Source organism: Lemur catta, chromosome 1, assembly GCF_020740605.2.
Source record: "Lemur catta isolate mLemCat1 chromosome 1, mLemCat1.pri, whole genome shotgun sequence".
Lineage (NCBI taxonomy): Eukaryota > Metazoa > Chordata > Mammalia > Primates > Lemuridae > Lemur > Lemur catta.
In genome coordinates this window covers 80,858,036-80,874,631 of record NC_059128.1, presented here as the reverse complement: position 1 = coordinate 80,874,631, position 16,596 = coordinate 80,858,036, and the positions used below count along the sequence as shown (strand labels likewise).

Here is a 16,596-nt window from a genome sequence, read left to right as displayed (position 1 = left end):
GGCCCTGACTAGTGGCCCTGCCTTGCTGGGTGCACAGTTGTAGAGCCAGGAGCTGTGAAAGGGGGCAAAGAGGCCTCCCACCAACCTCCTTCTCTCACAAAAGACCTCCTGGAAACTCTTCTGCATGGCTGTAGACTAGAGCATAACATTTAGGAATAAAAAAGGACTTCTGCTACCACTGAACTGACACTGAAATGCAGCACCCCTAACAGATGACATCGTGACAGAGAATAAGGCTCCAAACAGGAATATGGCCATTCGTGTTGTTTGGCAAAGAAGTTGCTGAGGCTTCTTGACAAATGTGGCCACGTAGGAAGTGCAGGTGGGCTTTGGCTAAGAGTTGCAGCTAGAGCCAAGAGAGCAGGGATTGCTACCATCAACCCTGCTGGCTCTCTCAGAAGTGGCTTGACAGCTTCAACATCCACGAGGGGCAATGACAGTAGTCAGTAACTCTACATGCTAAGGAAGAACCATGGAATCATGTTTTTACCTTCCATTTCAATATTTAGGGAAGATATCACCAAAAATATCCCATTCAGCTAAAACAATGGAATTGAGAAATTCCATATACCAAATACTAAGAAATGTTCACAGCAACTCTGCTAGCCAGTTACAATTTTGAACTAAAATCACATTAAATATTTCATTTGGGAATACAAATCATGGATTTGAAAAATGTCTGTTGAACTAGATATGGGGACAGTGTAAGCCACGACCATGTTTGCCTGAAGCATTTGACAGTTGATGCAGTACAGTTCATCTGGTTTTCTGAAGAGTTTCTCATTTTTTTCAGGGGTCTGGCCTTTAGAATCAGCTTTGCAAGGAGAGAACAGTAGTGAAACCATCACCAAGTAGGAAATGTTCCAGATAAGAATATTTTGGCAGAAATTTTACAAGAAAAGTCTTACTGGTGTTGATTGACTTAAAAATATTTTTAAAATATGATATGTTACAAACCTCTTCAATAATAAGAGACAGGGTATGATTTGTATATTTTATTTTGACTTTACATGCGGTGTTAAAAACCCAAAGTACATATTATTTACACATCCACAATACAAGTTTACAAGATATCTATACATGTTAAAGTACTCTATAAAACAGTATAGAGCCACTTCACTTTAGGGTTACTTTTTATGCCGTACCATTAAAAAAGATACAATCTGTGTTTACCTTTGCACAAATGGATAAAGCATTTAAAAATTAAATTAACAGGATAGAGACTAGATTTAATGTTAGAAATTTCAACATAAATACTGATAGAACTCACATTACAAACTACAAGGCAGCACAATGTTACAAAATGTTATTGGGGTCACATAGAGTTACTGTTCCGTTTTACACACGCTGGGATTAATATTGGTAAGGTGAATTCAAACACATGTTTGTTGTCGGTGGACTGAGTAGTGTTTACCATGGGTTGGTTTAATTTATTATTAATCTGTAATATTTTAGTTGAAGAGCTGAAGTGTTTCAAGAACAGAAGTTTTAGCTTTTGAGCTTCCAGAGATCACAGGAAATCACGTTCTTTGTAAAACAGTGTTCTCAAAGGAAAAGCATAACTGTATCAGTATTCCACATTCTGTATAAAAATGATCTGGTCTTCTGCAACCTGTCCTCCCCCAAGTAATAGATACCATCAATGCTATCACAAGAAATCAGCTGAACTTATTTGCCTGACTAAGTCAGGAGCATTCCTGTCTTGGTATTTTCTAGGTTAGGTTCAATGAACCACTGTGTGGTGTGCAGCATATTAACTGAAATAGTCATCAGGGTTGCACATCATCCACTGTAAGTGGTTTCTGCCAAACTACGTATAAACGACTCTGTACGGTTTCCGCAGGTGTCACAGTATCCAGGAAACCTCATCTGAGTTCACATTATCGCTGTTTCATCCTCAGGAAAGCAGGAGTGGAATGTTTATCATGGCAAAGGATGTAATGCTGCTATTAGGGTGGATTGTTTAACAAATTAATTGTTCTAGGTTGTTTTTATGATTTTTTTTCTGAAAGTCTTTTCAGGTGCTGGTTGAAAAGCATTTACAACTGGCACTCGGTAAATAATGTGCTATATTGAAAACACTTGACATATTTTAGTACTTCTATCATTCTCATGAATAAGGCACAAAATGCACAGATTCAGGTAAACTCACATGTGGTATTTACAGTATACTGTCATTACCTGCATGACTTAGGAGAAAACTCTCACATAACACAACATACACAACATGATTGCACCACTGTTAGGTTTTCACAGACTGTTTCTATTAAGCCAATTACAATTCCTTTCATATGTCTTTCGTCTTTCATCTTTTGTTTTTTTTGTTGTTGTTGTTATTTGTTGTTTTTTTACCTTGGGGGTAGGAAGAGTAAAAGAGGAGAAATTTTACTACATGGGGGGAAAAAAAACCAAACACAATCAAAATAAAACTGTATTAGTGTGTCCAAGGTTAAATAGAATGACTCGGGCTTTGATTCACAGTGGACAGGTAACTTTTACTACTGAATACTGGTAGATAAATCAAAGATACCTCTTAATATCTCGATCTCTTTAAGCTGGCAAGACTGGAATAGAAGTTTTAATGAATAGCAGCACAAAATTACTCGCAACTCTTACATTCTGGCATTGGGTACCACTAAGTCAAGTTCACCATTCTGATGGTCAAAGAGCCTTGATTTTATTCCTTTTTCAAAGCTGAACCCAATGGACTGCTGTGGGAAAAAGTTATTGTCTCTTGTTCAGTCATGCTCAATGTAAACAACTCCATAGCACAAAAAAATGCAATGGGCACCTAAACAAACCTTAGTGGGTACAGAACGCACACACACATACACACACACGCTCACACACACACGCTCGCAACACAGTTTATTGGTGGCATGAAAAAAAATGCCACACATGAAAAAAATGCTACAGTTTGGGTCAAAGATTGAATTTTTAGCAAACTGCTTGGTAATCTACAAGTTCATTTCTTTGAGACATTACCATTTTTTTTTTGACATTTGTGCAAGAGGCAAGGTGAATGCATACATATTAAAATGTTCACATTTAATGGGAAGACCACATATAATGGCAGTCTTAATTGAACCCATTTTCAAGTATTTGTTCACAGATTCTTCTGAGTACTGTATCAGCTCCTTATCCTGGTAAGGTAGCCCCTGGGAGCTACACATCTCTTTAGCTTCAAACACAATAAATGGAATGACCAGCACCTTCCTTTGTTTTCAGGTTAAGTACACAGAAGCCTCGCTGCAGTAGCTACACGTGGCAAGTTCTGATGTTGCCAAAGTTAGAAGGAGTTTCTTTGGCCACTTGGTTCTCCCAAAATACAAGCGAGTCTCTTGTCTTAAGGTACCCTTACAACATCATCCTCTCAACAACATGGACGGGATAAAGCCACACAAGAATAGCACACTTGAGGCCTAGTATGTGTATTTGTTCAGTGGTCTGACAGATGGGGTTTGAGGAACAAAGGAAGGCTTTGGTGGCACATCAGGTTTTAAGGACGGTGTCCTCTTTAGTCCCGTCCTAGGAAGGGTGCCATTACTGGTGTAGCTGCTCTGTCTGGAGAGGGAAGGTTGCAGATGAACACTCACTGGTGTTCCCTGAATATAGTCCACCTTTGCCCCTGTGGGGGTGGGCATATAGCCGCCACGGTTCATACTAGGCTGTCTGGATAACAAAACACCATTTGGTGAGTTTAAGTTTTTAGGCATAGCCGATATAGAGTGCCTCTGGGAGGAATTTTTGTGATAACCCCTTTGTCTTTCCAGAGAAGTCATTGGGACTCCAGGAGTGGTGGGGACATCCACTCGCTTGGTTGGGCTATTTCTGGGGAGAGTTGAAGGAGGGGAGTACAGAGATGCCTCCCGGTTAGGGACCTTAGGGGGGACCTCAGACATAGGTCCCACAGGATCCAGCATCAGGGTCTGGTGGGCCATTTGGATGTCTCCCATGATGGCTTTGGGGTTGCTATTTGGGTCATTTAGATGCTTCAGCAGATCATTGAGGGTATTTCTGGAATCCACGGAACGCCGGTGATCTCTCTTACTGGATGACTTCGTAAAAGGGTGATCAATGTTTTGAAGCTTCTTCTCAGCTTTGTGAGCATTGGAGTTTGAAAAGGACGTGTTATAGTCATGGGTGGCATTGGGAAGGACGATGGCACTAGGGATATGCCCATGACTTAGCGGGGAATGAGGTGGAGGACTAGAGGGAAAAAACTGAGGGGTTTCTTTCCTGGCAGCGCTGTGGCCGTGGGCCTTGTCAGAATGGCTCTTCATGGCCTGCAGGGGCTTCTGGTGAAGCACAGGTGTAGACTCAGGGGTGGGAAGGGCAGCCAGCTCTGGAGGCTGGCCTCGATGGTCCATTACCATAGATTTAGTGTCTCCATTGGGTGGCAGCTCTTTCCGACTGGTCAGCAGGTTACTATACAGTTTAGGAGAATCAATATTCTGTTGGTATTCCTTGACTGGGCTGTCAAAGAGACCATTCAGTTTGGCAAAACTTCCACTGGAGTCTGTGCACGACTGGGCAGATTCCGCATCTTTATGGATCTTTCTATTTTTCCGAACAAACATGTCTCGATAGCAGTATACTGCCACGCCTGCAATGAATGCCCCCAAAACAAAAGCAGCAAAGACACAGGTGATAAGGACATTCATGTGGACCATCTGGTTAGACTCTCCAGACTGGACTTCCCATCGCACACCTGCAACAAACACATGGGAAAAGTGCGAATGAGATGCTTTTTACAAATAATACTAAACAGTAAACGGCTTAAGCTAACACTACCTTCACATGGTCCATATGCTTGGCCTGGAGAGTCAGGTAGACTCCAAGATTCCATGTATATTTTATTTCTAATCCCCAGAGACATATCTGATTGCCACAAATGCCAACATAACTCTAATCTCCCACTCATCTGTATTTTTCTGTTCTTTCCACCAACCCCCCTTAAACAGTTGTTAAACAACATTAGAGATTTTAAGTTTCTACCTAAAAAATAGAAAGTGTAGATTTCCTGAACAGCCAATTTTAAGCTCATTAAATGTTTTGTTTCATGATATTCTCTTAAAGCATCAATCAGGTTTAAGAGGCAGGTGCTGGGATTAGGAAAAGGTATGAATTAGTATAAATATACACTATGCTAAAATAATTATTCTAATACAATTATGCTAACTTAAATAAAAACACATACTTTATTCATAAACTGAAAGTATCTGCTTGGTCTCTATAAGCTACAATATAGACTTTCATGTTCGCTTTTTTTCTTTTTTTTAGTTTCATTTTGGGGTGAAGCACTCTTGAATTTCCTGCTACATAAGAAATCTAGACAGTCTAAGGAAACATACTGTGTATTTATTAGTAACATCATTAAATTATTTGGAGATATTTGAAAATATTTATATTAAACCTAGAAAAAGAAGAGTTAATTAGTTTATAATTATTGGAATTTTCAGTGCAACCACAGACATCTAACAGTCAATCAAAGAAATGTTAGTTTAAGAGGTATCCAAGTCTGTTACATGCTATCAACACAGCTATCCCAGAGTAAGGTAAGTTAGAGTGATTTTGAAGATTCTGTTGCTTTAGGTTAGTACTAAGGCCTTTTGAACATTAGTTGTTTTTAATCAATGTTCAGGGTTATGGAATTCAGTGGCATTGTGAAAGACCAAGAAAGAAAAGTAGAAAAAAAATGGTATGATTAAAATAAGCAAAGCAGAAAGAAGAATGATTATTAAATCGTTTACAACGAAAACACATAAAACCAAAATAAACAAATGTAAATCATAAATGACAATGCGCTGCTACAAAAACTGATTGGAAACCTGATACCATAGTTTGGTAAGCACTAAATAATAGATTTTTTTTTCTTATTTTTCTAATAAGCCAATTCAACAGGCAGCTATTTTATAGCTGCCTCTCTTATGGGCTAGAAAGGATAGTTATAGATCAGCACTCTGTTACGTTTTATTGCTTGTGGCATTCAAGCAACTTACATCTCACGTATCCTTTCATAAACATTTTGAATTGAAGCTAAACAAGAAGCTGGGAAAAACTCTGAGACAAAACATGATATGAAGATATTTGCAATTAATGAGTTTTGTTTTTTAAAGTTGCTGAGGTAACCCTAGAAATTCTCTGATATCTCTCCGGCTCTCTGCTTCTTCAGACAGAAATCAACACAGATTAGATTGTCTGAGCGGCTGCTTCACCAAACCTTTCTTCAACAGCTTTGTACCTCTCTCATCTTTTAAGGAATGCACTCAGATAAAACCACAGAGGAGCGAAGAGACTGTGGCCAGGGGAGGTGGAGGCACAACCGTAGCAGCTCCACGGAGGTTCACCTCCGGAGAAACCACACACGCCTCAGCCACATTAGGGATCAGGTTTCCACACAGTTAGAGATGGGTTCCCTGGTGAGGCCTTACCCTTTGGGATACCTGATAAAGGATCAGTAAAATCAGAAGTGTTTGGGTCATCTTGAACTACAAATTTCCGGGAGCTCGTCAGTTTAGGTCTCCAGGTATCAATCACTTTAGGTGTAATTTCTGGGATACTTGCCATTGTGGTAACAGAAGATGAAGATACCTCCATGTCTGTGGTGGCAAACAGATTTTTATTAACATGGGTAGTGTGAGAAGATTTTTTTCTGCTTGGTCTGTTGCATTTTTAAGTCAAGTTTAAGTAAATTTTATGAGAAAGCTTGTTCTAGGATTTCGTAAAAACACACCTGAGGAGACTACATCAAGTTCCTTTCTTGCAAGGGAAGAATAAAAACTAAAAAATTAACAGTAGAGACATATTAAGCAGATTTTGAAGCCCCTGTGGTTATTAATGATAGTCCTGAAAATGTTAATACAAATCCCAATGCAGAATAATTGCTATTTTCTCATTCTCTTCTGAGACAACATCATTTCATTTATTTCTGTGTATGCTTTAAAAAGCACTTTCAGGGATGGCTGGAAACTGTATAGCCTTCACTGGAGAAGCTACAATGTAACTTCATCACAAAGTACCTGGTTAAGTCTGTATAAACACTGGATTTTAGACCTGATAAACCAGCCCTGCCAAGAAATTATTCAGCTTTACTGTGGACCTCCCATCCACTTGCAGATTATTCTCTGCACTGAGGCCCTACCATTCAATGGTAAAACACAAAAGCAAGAACCAGCTGCCTGCACCTTCCAAAATGCCTAGGGAGTTTCTTCCAAAGAGTTAGCAGTAACTAATGCAAGAGCAACAGCATTTACAAACTGAAGGAAGATGTTCTGGTATACAAGATCTGCCATCTTTTTCTCCCCCTGAGGAATGAAACTGCTGGCTGGCGAGTTTTAGAAGCAGCAATAGGACCAGGAGTAACTTAACCCTTTAGCATGTCTATTATGAATTCCCACAAGTAGATTTTTCTCTTAAAATGTAAGCATACGCTTTTAGGCTTAAATCTCAGAGACCCCAGTTCAGACTGGCCAACAGTCCCAGATGAAGGCTCCGAGACAGATACAGACAGAGAGGCTGGGGGAGCCCACTGCACATCTTAATACATCCAAATACATCTTAATACATTCACGCCCCGGAAGCCTCTTTCACACCACTGAGACCACAGCATTCAAAGATTCCCAGGATTACCACAAATCATTCAAAAAAAAAAAAGATCTCTAAAACTTAAAATACACATTTTAGGGAAATGTGTATTTGTTTACTAGGTCTTAGGAAAGGTAAGGAGAGATGAGGAAATAATGAATTTCTGCCATCCGTTAAATACAGATGGCCAGAGGGAGCATTCACGATGCGGAGGGGTGAGGAAGAAGAAAGCTTGGGTGGGCGTGCGTGCAGCTGGAATGCAGACTATGTTAACCCATTTGGTTTTTCTCAGAGGATGTGCCTTGGTCAATGACGAACTGTTAACATGCTACACAGGGGTGAGGAGCTAAGTGAGAAAAGTCTTTTGGTACCGTCAGTGGGATTATGAGTCAAAGCAGAAAAATGAAGGGCTGCCAAACTGCGCAAAAGGTGGGGAGAAGGGGCTGAAAATGCTGAACTGAAGGAAAGAAAAGGTTTGTTAATTCAAAAAAATTAAAAAAAACTAACCAGATGTTGGACCGCCAAATATTTTGTAATCTGGTGTAGTTGAAGTAGGCAAAATTTCTAAAAGAATTAAAGGAACAAGTAATCAGTAAAAAGTAACCGAAAGAAAGCAAAAATTTACGAATTCCAATTAACTAAAAAAAGTAAAAAAAAAAAAATAAAAAGACTATAAATTAAAAGGTTAACCTACTGGTTAGACTACCACTCCCTAGATTTCCTACAGAATTATAAATGGTGAAGGAAAAGAAAAAGTAAGACCCTTTTCTAACGCATCCCCGTGACCAAACAGCTCAGCTTTTGCGAAGTTTAAGTTAAATGCTAGGTGGTATGTGTCCCAAGTCATTAAAAAGACTGATTGTAAAATAACGTCCACGTGCAAATGTGGTCCAAAAGAGGCTCCAGGAGGGAATGGAAGATTCTGTCTTACCATGGCAGTCCCCTAGGTGGGCTGTGTTGCCGTATTCTGTGTCTTGTTCATATCCACCAGCCCTGTGGTTATGGAAAGCAAAGAAGTCTTCGGTTAACAGCCTTCATAGGAACACAAGTGACAATCAGAGCAGAACCAAGAACACAGACTGATTAGTCAGAATAGGCAGAGAGAAAAAAAAAAAATCAACATTTCAACATGATTGGGCTATTAATAAAATGACTATGTCTTTTAAAAAAATTTTCAACTAAAATGTTTAAAAGAATTATTTTTTTCTCTCCATCCATTTCCCTTAAGTGTTATTATGTCTATCATTTCCCTTCTCACATCTCCAGGTTTTCTTTTCTCTTCTCTCATACCAAAAAAAAAAAAGAAAAAAGAAAGAAACAAAAGTAGTATAACTGGAAGTTTTCTAAACTTTCTAGCTTTAGAGATCCTTGAGAAGACAGCTCATCCTGGCTCACGTGACAAAGTGTACTTACAGTATCCCTGGGGTCACTCTGCCACAGGCCCCCTGGCTTAACCAGCCACAATACGGGTCACGAGATGCAATACAAGACCTGTATGACACCAAATAGAATGTAATTTGCAGTTTTTCATCATCAAAGGTTTTGATGCTGCAACACCCAGGGTAAGTACAGAAACACGAGCTTACTTTTTACATGATCCATAACGCTCGCAGCGACTGAGAGGAATGCGGACAACGCAGCTAGAGAACGCCACATATAAAGCGTGGTGATCTTTATCCAACTGTAATGAGATGACCTTTTTGTCTTCCTCATTCTCAGCATTGCACCTATTTTGTGGGATACATTTTGGAGCCATATGTTTAGTCAGTCAAGCATGGTTTGGTTTAGCAATTACTGAGAGCTGGGGAAATGTTAAGGAATAGTCTTGGTGACGAACTAGGCAAGTACGTAGCTTGGGAAATAATAATTATGTGATTCATCTTCTATTTCTCTGCATGGCTGGTTAAATTTCAGGGTGGACAAAGGGTTTTTAAGATTGCTTTCCTGTTATGATGCTCAAAGGGAAGTGCATTTGTGAAGGCTATGTTAGATTACAGGGAATGAAATGGATAATGTTTTAATGCATTTAAATCTTCTGTGTTAGAGGTTTCTGATCTCTCCTTAGTTTCACTTCTCACCTATTTCTTGTTTGTTTTGATGGTCCAAATAATCTCTTACATAGCAATGGTTGGAAGAAAATGCTTACCTAGATATTCTGTGTATGTATGTATATGTGTGTTTGTGTGTTTGTGTGTGTGTGTGTGTGTATACCTGCTTCCAACCAACTGTCTGCTGTATGTGGCAACCTGAAATATATCTGCAAGGTATAAGGAGTGCTACTAAAATGTTCTCATTTTCCACAGGTTAAAAAAAAGGGCTGAATTATTTTTAAACTCATCAACTGTTCACCTCCTTGCTCTAGTGGGCTCATGGAAAGAAAAAAAAACAATCCAGGATTTATTTTGGTGAGAAAAAAAAAAACACTAATATGCCAAACCACTGCTAATTTAGAGGGCTAAAAGGAAATGGCTAGATGAAATATACACCAGAAATTTTTGAGCAGTGCTGAAGGGTGTTCTCGTAAAATGTACCTACTTTGCATGGTTGTAAGCTTCAATCTCTTCCAGTAATACGCTGTCATTCAAAGAGAACGGATTGGTCTTTGCCAAAACTTTAAGTACCACGCCAGCCTCAGAGCCAACAAAGATGACTGTGTAGTTCTGGTAGGGCCCGGCAGAACGGTCCACAGCGATGGCTGTCAATCTGTACCTGCCAGAGGAGGTGGCAGAAGTCAGAGGGGAGGCTGACCAGAAGAGAACAGGCTGGACAGAAGGGGGCCACTGTTTCCCACACAATCTCACCTGACCCGAGTCTTTGTGAACCAGGGCTCATCGGCGATGGGTGGAACGGCAGAGTCCATCAGCGGGTGGGACTTGATGAATGACAGGGTTTCATCCGGGAAATCGATGGAGGTTTTATAACCTTCAGCAAGGTCATGTTTTGCACAACAGCCAGGCCTGAAAGGAAAACAGTGTTCTTTTATTCCCCCCTGCTTCTCACACACACAGACACACACTGCATCTCAGGAATAAGCGCACGTTCTGAAAGAAGAGGTCAGGAGGGACAGGTGAGTGAGTGAAACCAGAGGAGCAATGCTGTGGCCCTGGATTCAATGGGCTCTCCACGTTCATGCTACAGGCTTGCAGGTCGCAAGGTGATGTTCACTAACTCTGTCTGAGACGCTGCAGAGGGACCCACGCTGGTGTGGGAGGTTGGCCCAGCTGCTTTCTGGGGATGGATGCTTCCAACGACCAGGGAGTTTTGTTCAAGACAAAACCCTTTTTGACTTTTTTCTTTACCTTGGCTTTGGTACTTTGTCTTCGGGGACCGCTGTCCAAACAGAATCTGGAGTTTTCTGTTCCTTAAACCGTCCTTTGAATACTTTTTCAATGTCATCCATGCTAAATGCACAGACTGCAGAACCAGGGATGCTGAAAGAAGAGAAAACCATCCGTAAGAGGCTGGTGACAATGGGCCCACTGCTGGTTCTGACTCGCAGGCACGGAACATCCTTTGAAGTGCCAGGGAGCTGCTCTCACCTGTTGAGCTGGGTGGTGAACACCCCGACCACAGTGGGGATGCCATTGATTTGTATTATGTCTGTGATAGACTGCAGGACATCAAAGTAGAAAAATGAATCTCCAGGGACAGAACAGTTAAGCCGAGCCTTCAGAAACGAAGTCCAGTGTTTCTCCAGGACCCGCTGGGAGCCCCCCATGTCGTTTTTACAGATGCGGGCCACACGGGAATATACTGCCTGCCCGGGGGACAAAAGCAAAGCAACAGGGCTATGAGCAAGGATGAGGAACGGAAACAAAATGCCACTATTTTAGGGATGGACAGAAAAATGCTAAAGATATATCTGGTGCAAAAGAATCTAGTAGCAGCCTTCTCTCTAGAGGTCTGGACAGTAACAATGTAAACTAGATTTACCTGTGAGAAAAAAGGGCCATTTTCCCATTTTGCCAAACGTGCTTCCCAAGAAGTGAGCCATCTATCTGCCTTGCTGAATGGAAATCATTCCTGCACTTTGTCTCCAATTCTGCGTCTGGTATTGTTAATGAAATGTGTGCAGAAAGGGTTGCAATACTTTAAAATCACATGGGCTTTCACTGAAACACTCAAAATTGAATGGGGCCCCTACTTTCTATTCTGCCTTTTAACACTGAGAAAGAATAGACTATCAGTGGATTTCTAAAGAGTAAAAGCATCCATAGCTCAAGGGTACCTGTAGAACATTTTCTGCGGTGGCAGAGAAAAAAAAAAAACTTCTCAAGGCCCAAGGTTGCTGTCCTCACTCTGGCCATTGTTTTCTGGCAATTATTCTCAGGATAAGCAACCCACCTCTCTGCACTCGGCCCTGTGTGCATTGAATCGAGTGCTGGCAACCTGCCCAGCGAGCATCCACAGCTCTACCAAAGCGGTCTCAATGCCATGCAGTACAAGTCCTCAATATAAGTCAAGCGCATACTTGCCTTGCCTAAATTATTATGTTCTACGGCAATTTCTCGAAAGAAGAAATAGACATAATTTCCGTATTCTATGGCATGAAGAAAATGTGGCTCTGAAAGAAAAATTGAAAACAAACTGGTTCCTAAAGAGTAATTCAATTAGCATAAGACCCCCCCCCCCACCGACTGCCAGGCATGACTGATAGATGTCGCGTCGTTACATTCACGCCAACAAGGACTCCGATATGCCAACAATTTTGAGGAGTCCCAATATGGGTGTGTTCAAGCTTCAGGGAACCCGTTGTCTTTAAAGTCAGCTAATGGGCTGTAAAAAGGCCTACACGGCACTGAGCTACAGCAAAGGTCTTTGTTTAAACAGATTTATTCATTAACCTATTTAACTAGGGAAGAAAATCTCTTATACTGAGAATAAAGCATCTTGATTTCTAGACTCTGAGGAACAAAATGACTCTGCAGATATGGCCTAATCAATTCTCACTGTAAACTTTCCAAGGTAGGTAGGCGAGCGTGGACAAGTAGTATTCCATGCATTTAGAGGTAGACAAATTGGCGCACACAGAGACCAGAGCTCTCTCTCTCTCTCTTTTTGTTGTGGTCATTCAGGATATACACCTGGATGAACTTACTCTCCTGATATGACTACTAGTCTCTTCACTCCCCATCCATGGCCCTGTTCGAAGCCTCAGCAGTGTGTGCTTGCTCTAAATAAAGAGCATAAAGTCATGCGCTGAACCACCCCATGGCCATGGCTGCTGCTTCCACTCAGGCCGTCCCACTGTCCTGGTGACCCCCGCCATGTCACTGTTCTTCAAACGTACCTTTTATCCATTTGGAATCATATTTTATTGTGCGAAGTGCAGACCCATCACCCATGCTTCGATAAATAACAGCATCGCTGGCCAAGAAGTCAGCCACTGTGGCAGAATACAGCTTCCCATCTGAAACCACAGTTATAATTTTGGTAAAACAATCAGAATTATCCTGCAGTGTGTTAATGTAGTGTGTTAAACCCTTTGGTGTGCTTTCACCTGTGTTACTGTTATTTACACAAATAAACCTACACCTGGTACTCACAATCAACCTGTGACAGGGTGGCCCATGGCATTACCTAATTTTACAGATGAGAAATCTAAGCATCAAAATGTTAAGCAACTTATTCAAGGGTCATTGGCCTAGTTCACCACAGGACCAAGTGACAGAATACTTACAATATGCGCTGAAATAGCTTTGCTTTTAATTTCCTCTTTTTTGGAAATTTGTTCATAGATTTTTTAGCCTTTGAAACACTTATATCAAGTTAGCTATTCAAGTTATGAGCTTTCTTCCTTTAAATTCCTTTTGCACCTTCAATGCCATTAATCATTTATATTTATTACACTGAAGGATCTTACCAGCAAAGAGGGCAACATTGGTTTGTCTGGCATCAAATGGGCATCTTGCCAGGCCACTAATTTCTTCCCCATCATACTCTAAAGTATTCAACTACAAAAGAAAAATGAATAGCTGGTGTTAGAACTGTTCAATGTACCTGTTGGAAGGCAATATTGCTTTATTTGTATTGAAATTCTATTTGAAAAAGTCTATCTTTATTCTTTCATAGCATTAGAGATAAAATAAATTACTAGAAAACAGAAAGGATTCAACTTTAACAATATACCACTGAGGGAAGAACAGTTGATCAAAAAAAAGCACATCATATAAAACTTACCCTATAGTATCTACACATGGGATTGAATGCATTGGTACCGCAAACAAAAACCATCTCATCGTTTCTTGGAACAAATACTTTGATAAAGTTGTGGCATTCATCCTACAGAAAATAATAATTACATTAAAATCAGACATTCTGCTTGCTGACACTGTGGTTATCAAGCCCACAAAAGACTAAGTCTGGCAGGCACTTGTCTGTTGAACTCACTTTATGTTTGCCTTTCATAGCACAGTTTTCTCGATCCTGTTGTCTTGATCGCCACGTCAGTTTCTGTATTAATCAAGCAAAATTAAATTTTTTACTGGGAATATTTTTGGAGGGGAAGGGAACATCATTCAGGTACTGAGGGAATGCAAATGCATTTGTCAACTACAGTTGCTCACCTTGCTTGGAATTACTTCTGTTTTGGGAATTTCATTTAAGTTTACTGTATAAACTTGATCCCTGTTGGAAATAAGGCAGTAAGTCATATCATGTGAATACATAAAAATGTTAAGCTGCTTCTTATTTTATTTTTACAGATCTGCCTTTATTGTGTTTTGGAGATCATCTGGATTTTCTCTGTCTCAAGCAAAGTCAACAAAGAGTACTTTTTCATTAGTGAGATACTTTTATATATCACTGTAGTCAGAGAGCAAAGAAAAGCTATTCTCTCCAGGCATGGGTCAAACTGCTTCATGGTATTAGCACAGACATATTTCTAATATTTGCTTGAATAATTCTAAGTTGAAAAAGAATAAAGTTTTTTCCCCCCACTGCTTTAGGGAAAAAGAATGGTGTATGATTTCTTGATGGCAGCGATAAAACAGCACTGCCGAAAGCTGTGACTCTGTATTTTGTTCCTGGTATACAACACTGACTCTTCTCAGTGGATATTTCTGGCTACTTGCAATTTTTGATCACAATCACATATTAGTTTTTCATGAACTACACACATTAATGCAAGCGCCACAAGAGAAAAGAATTTTAATCTAATAAACCAACGAGAGGAAAATTACCTGCCAGCAATATAAAGTGTGTCTCGAATTTTCAACATCAGCTGAAAGTCCAGCCTGTGCTGCGATTCATTGCCTGAAGGGCGTCCTCTAAAAACCGGATATTGCCTTGAATCTGCAAGTAAAAATGGGCTAAACCATCAGTCAGGATTATGGAGCTGAAGAATCAATATACAGCATTGATTAGCTGTATATACTAGTTGTAGAAGGGTTTTAACTAAATTCCTCTCTTAAGGTCTTGAATATAAATGAATGAAAGACAGTGAATGTCAGCAAATGGTCTTTTTCTTTTAACTGAAAATATATAACCTATCTATGGGTTGCTGTAGAAAAGCACCCCACAAAATTGTCCTATTACCTCCAAACACCAGGAAATAATTACAGATAAATTAATATGCAAAACATCTTTAAGACATAAAAATCCTTCTCTCCCTCTTTCTGAAAATGAATGTGCTTAGAAAATGAAAACAAAGAAGCTTCCTTCTCAGCAAAGGCCGGTGTTCTTGAGATGACTCACAGTGATGGTCCACGGTGTTCAGGGGCTCATCATCTTCAGGAAAGCTGACTGCCCTCAACCGGGAGACCGTCAGGAGCAGCATGTGGGCGCAGAGCAGGGAGACCCTCATGGTGGGCCACGAGGAAGTCAGCGCAGCCCCTCCTCAGAAATCCCACCGAGCTACCTAGAAAACAGAAGCAGTTTGCAACGATCTCTGTGCTGTGATGAAACTGTTTTCTCATTTGTCATCAGCTCACTTTTCACCACCAGCTCCCTCCAAAGCCCCCCTCCCACCAGGAATGCTGGCAGTGGTGGATCAGGTATCTCTGAAAACACGGGCAAAAAGATGGCGGTGCGCCAGGCCTGATTCAAGCATCTGGTGAGCATATTGAAGTTTTAGGCAAATTTGCAAGAATTTCTGAGGTAACTGTATGGCATCACAGCAGAATCACCAGAACCACGAGCAGAAATGCTGGCTGCTGACTTGGCAAGAAGACGGGTAAAGTTGGGATCAGAATTTTAATTAAACTTCAATCTGTATCCCTTCCCCCAGTCCTGAAATACATCCAATACAGCTTGTCTCTGCCCCCCACAAAATGCCCAGGCTGCCTCGAAAATAGCTTGAGAGCTGATGATCCTGTCACTGCGTGACCCAGGCTTTAGCCATAAATTCTTAAGTCAAGTAGTTCCCTAAGCTTACTAGGGAACATGGAAACAGTTACATGAGTGATCTTGAATCAGGGTGAAAGGGCATTGAAACAAATGCAATGATTTCACGATAACCAATCAAGCAAAGCAGGGCCGGGATGAAGCAGCACAGCTGACACGGGCCACTAGGGAAGTCTCCATTTTTACATAAAACCATCTGGACACAAACCAATACCCTAAGTATGCCTGTCCTCTTAGCTTTATTGAACTTCAGAGCTGTAGGGGGCCTTCGGGACCCTTGAGTCCAACCCCCTCATTTTTCAGATGAGAAAACCAAGGGCTGGAAAAATGAAGGGACTCACTGAATTTCATGGAGCTGGTTAAGGCAAGATTGCAGTTTGGACTCACATGATCTGAGTCATTCAGGTTCTTTTCACCAGCTTAAATGGAGAAATAAATGATTGGGTTTTTCCTTTCAAAAATATAGCATTACGAAAAAATTGGGGAGGGAAAATATAGTCATCATCTTTACTGAAGTGTTTCACAGGTGTTAAATTTCATTAAATTGAACATTAAATATGTGCAGTTTATTGTACATCAATACCTCAATAAAGCTGTCAAAATATAGCATTAATTGCACCATAATACTAGTAAAAATTTAGAAAGATCTTTAAATGTTATTAACTT

General features: G+C 40.5%; 1 protein-coding gene across 1 annotated transcript; it reads right to left on the bottom strand.

The window, feature by feature from the left end:
• Nucleotides 1–981: 981 nt before the first annotated feature.
• Nucleotides 982–14,866, bottom strand: SEMA6D (semaphorin 6D). Its single transcript, XM_045528447.1, has 17 exons — nt 14,769–14,866; nt 14,154–14,214; nt 13,978–14,040; nt 13,768–13,869; nt 13,451–13,541; nt 12,878–12,997; nt 12,059–12,151; nt 11,127–11,340; nt 10,887–11,018; nt 10,389–10,544; nt 10,123–10,296; nt 9,174–9,314; nt 9,001–9,078; nt 8,519–8,580; nt 8,095–8,151; nt 6,435–6,602; nt 982–4,711 (listed from the first exon to the last, which is right to left on the bottom strand). Exons 1-17 carry the CDS (start codon nt 14,804–14,806, stop codon nt 3,423–3,425), a joined length of 3,039 nt encoding a protein of 1,012 aa, XP_045384403.1. The 5' UTR covers nt 14,807–14,866; the 3' UTR covers nt 982–3,422.
• Between the last annotated feature and the right edge of the window lie 1,730 nt (nt 14,867–16,596).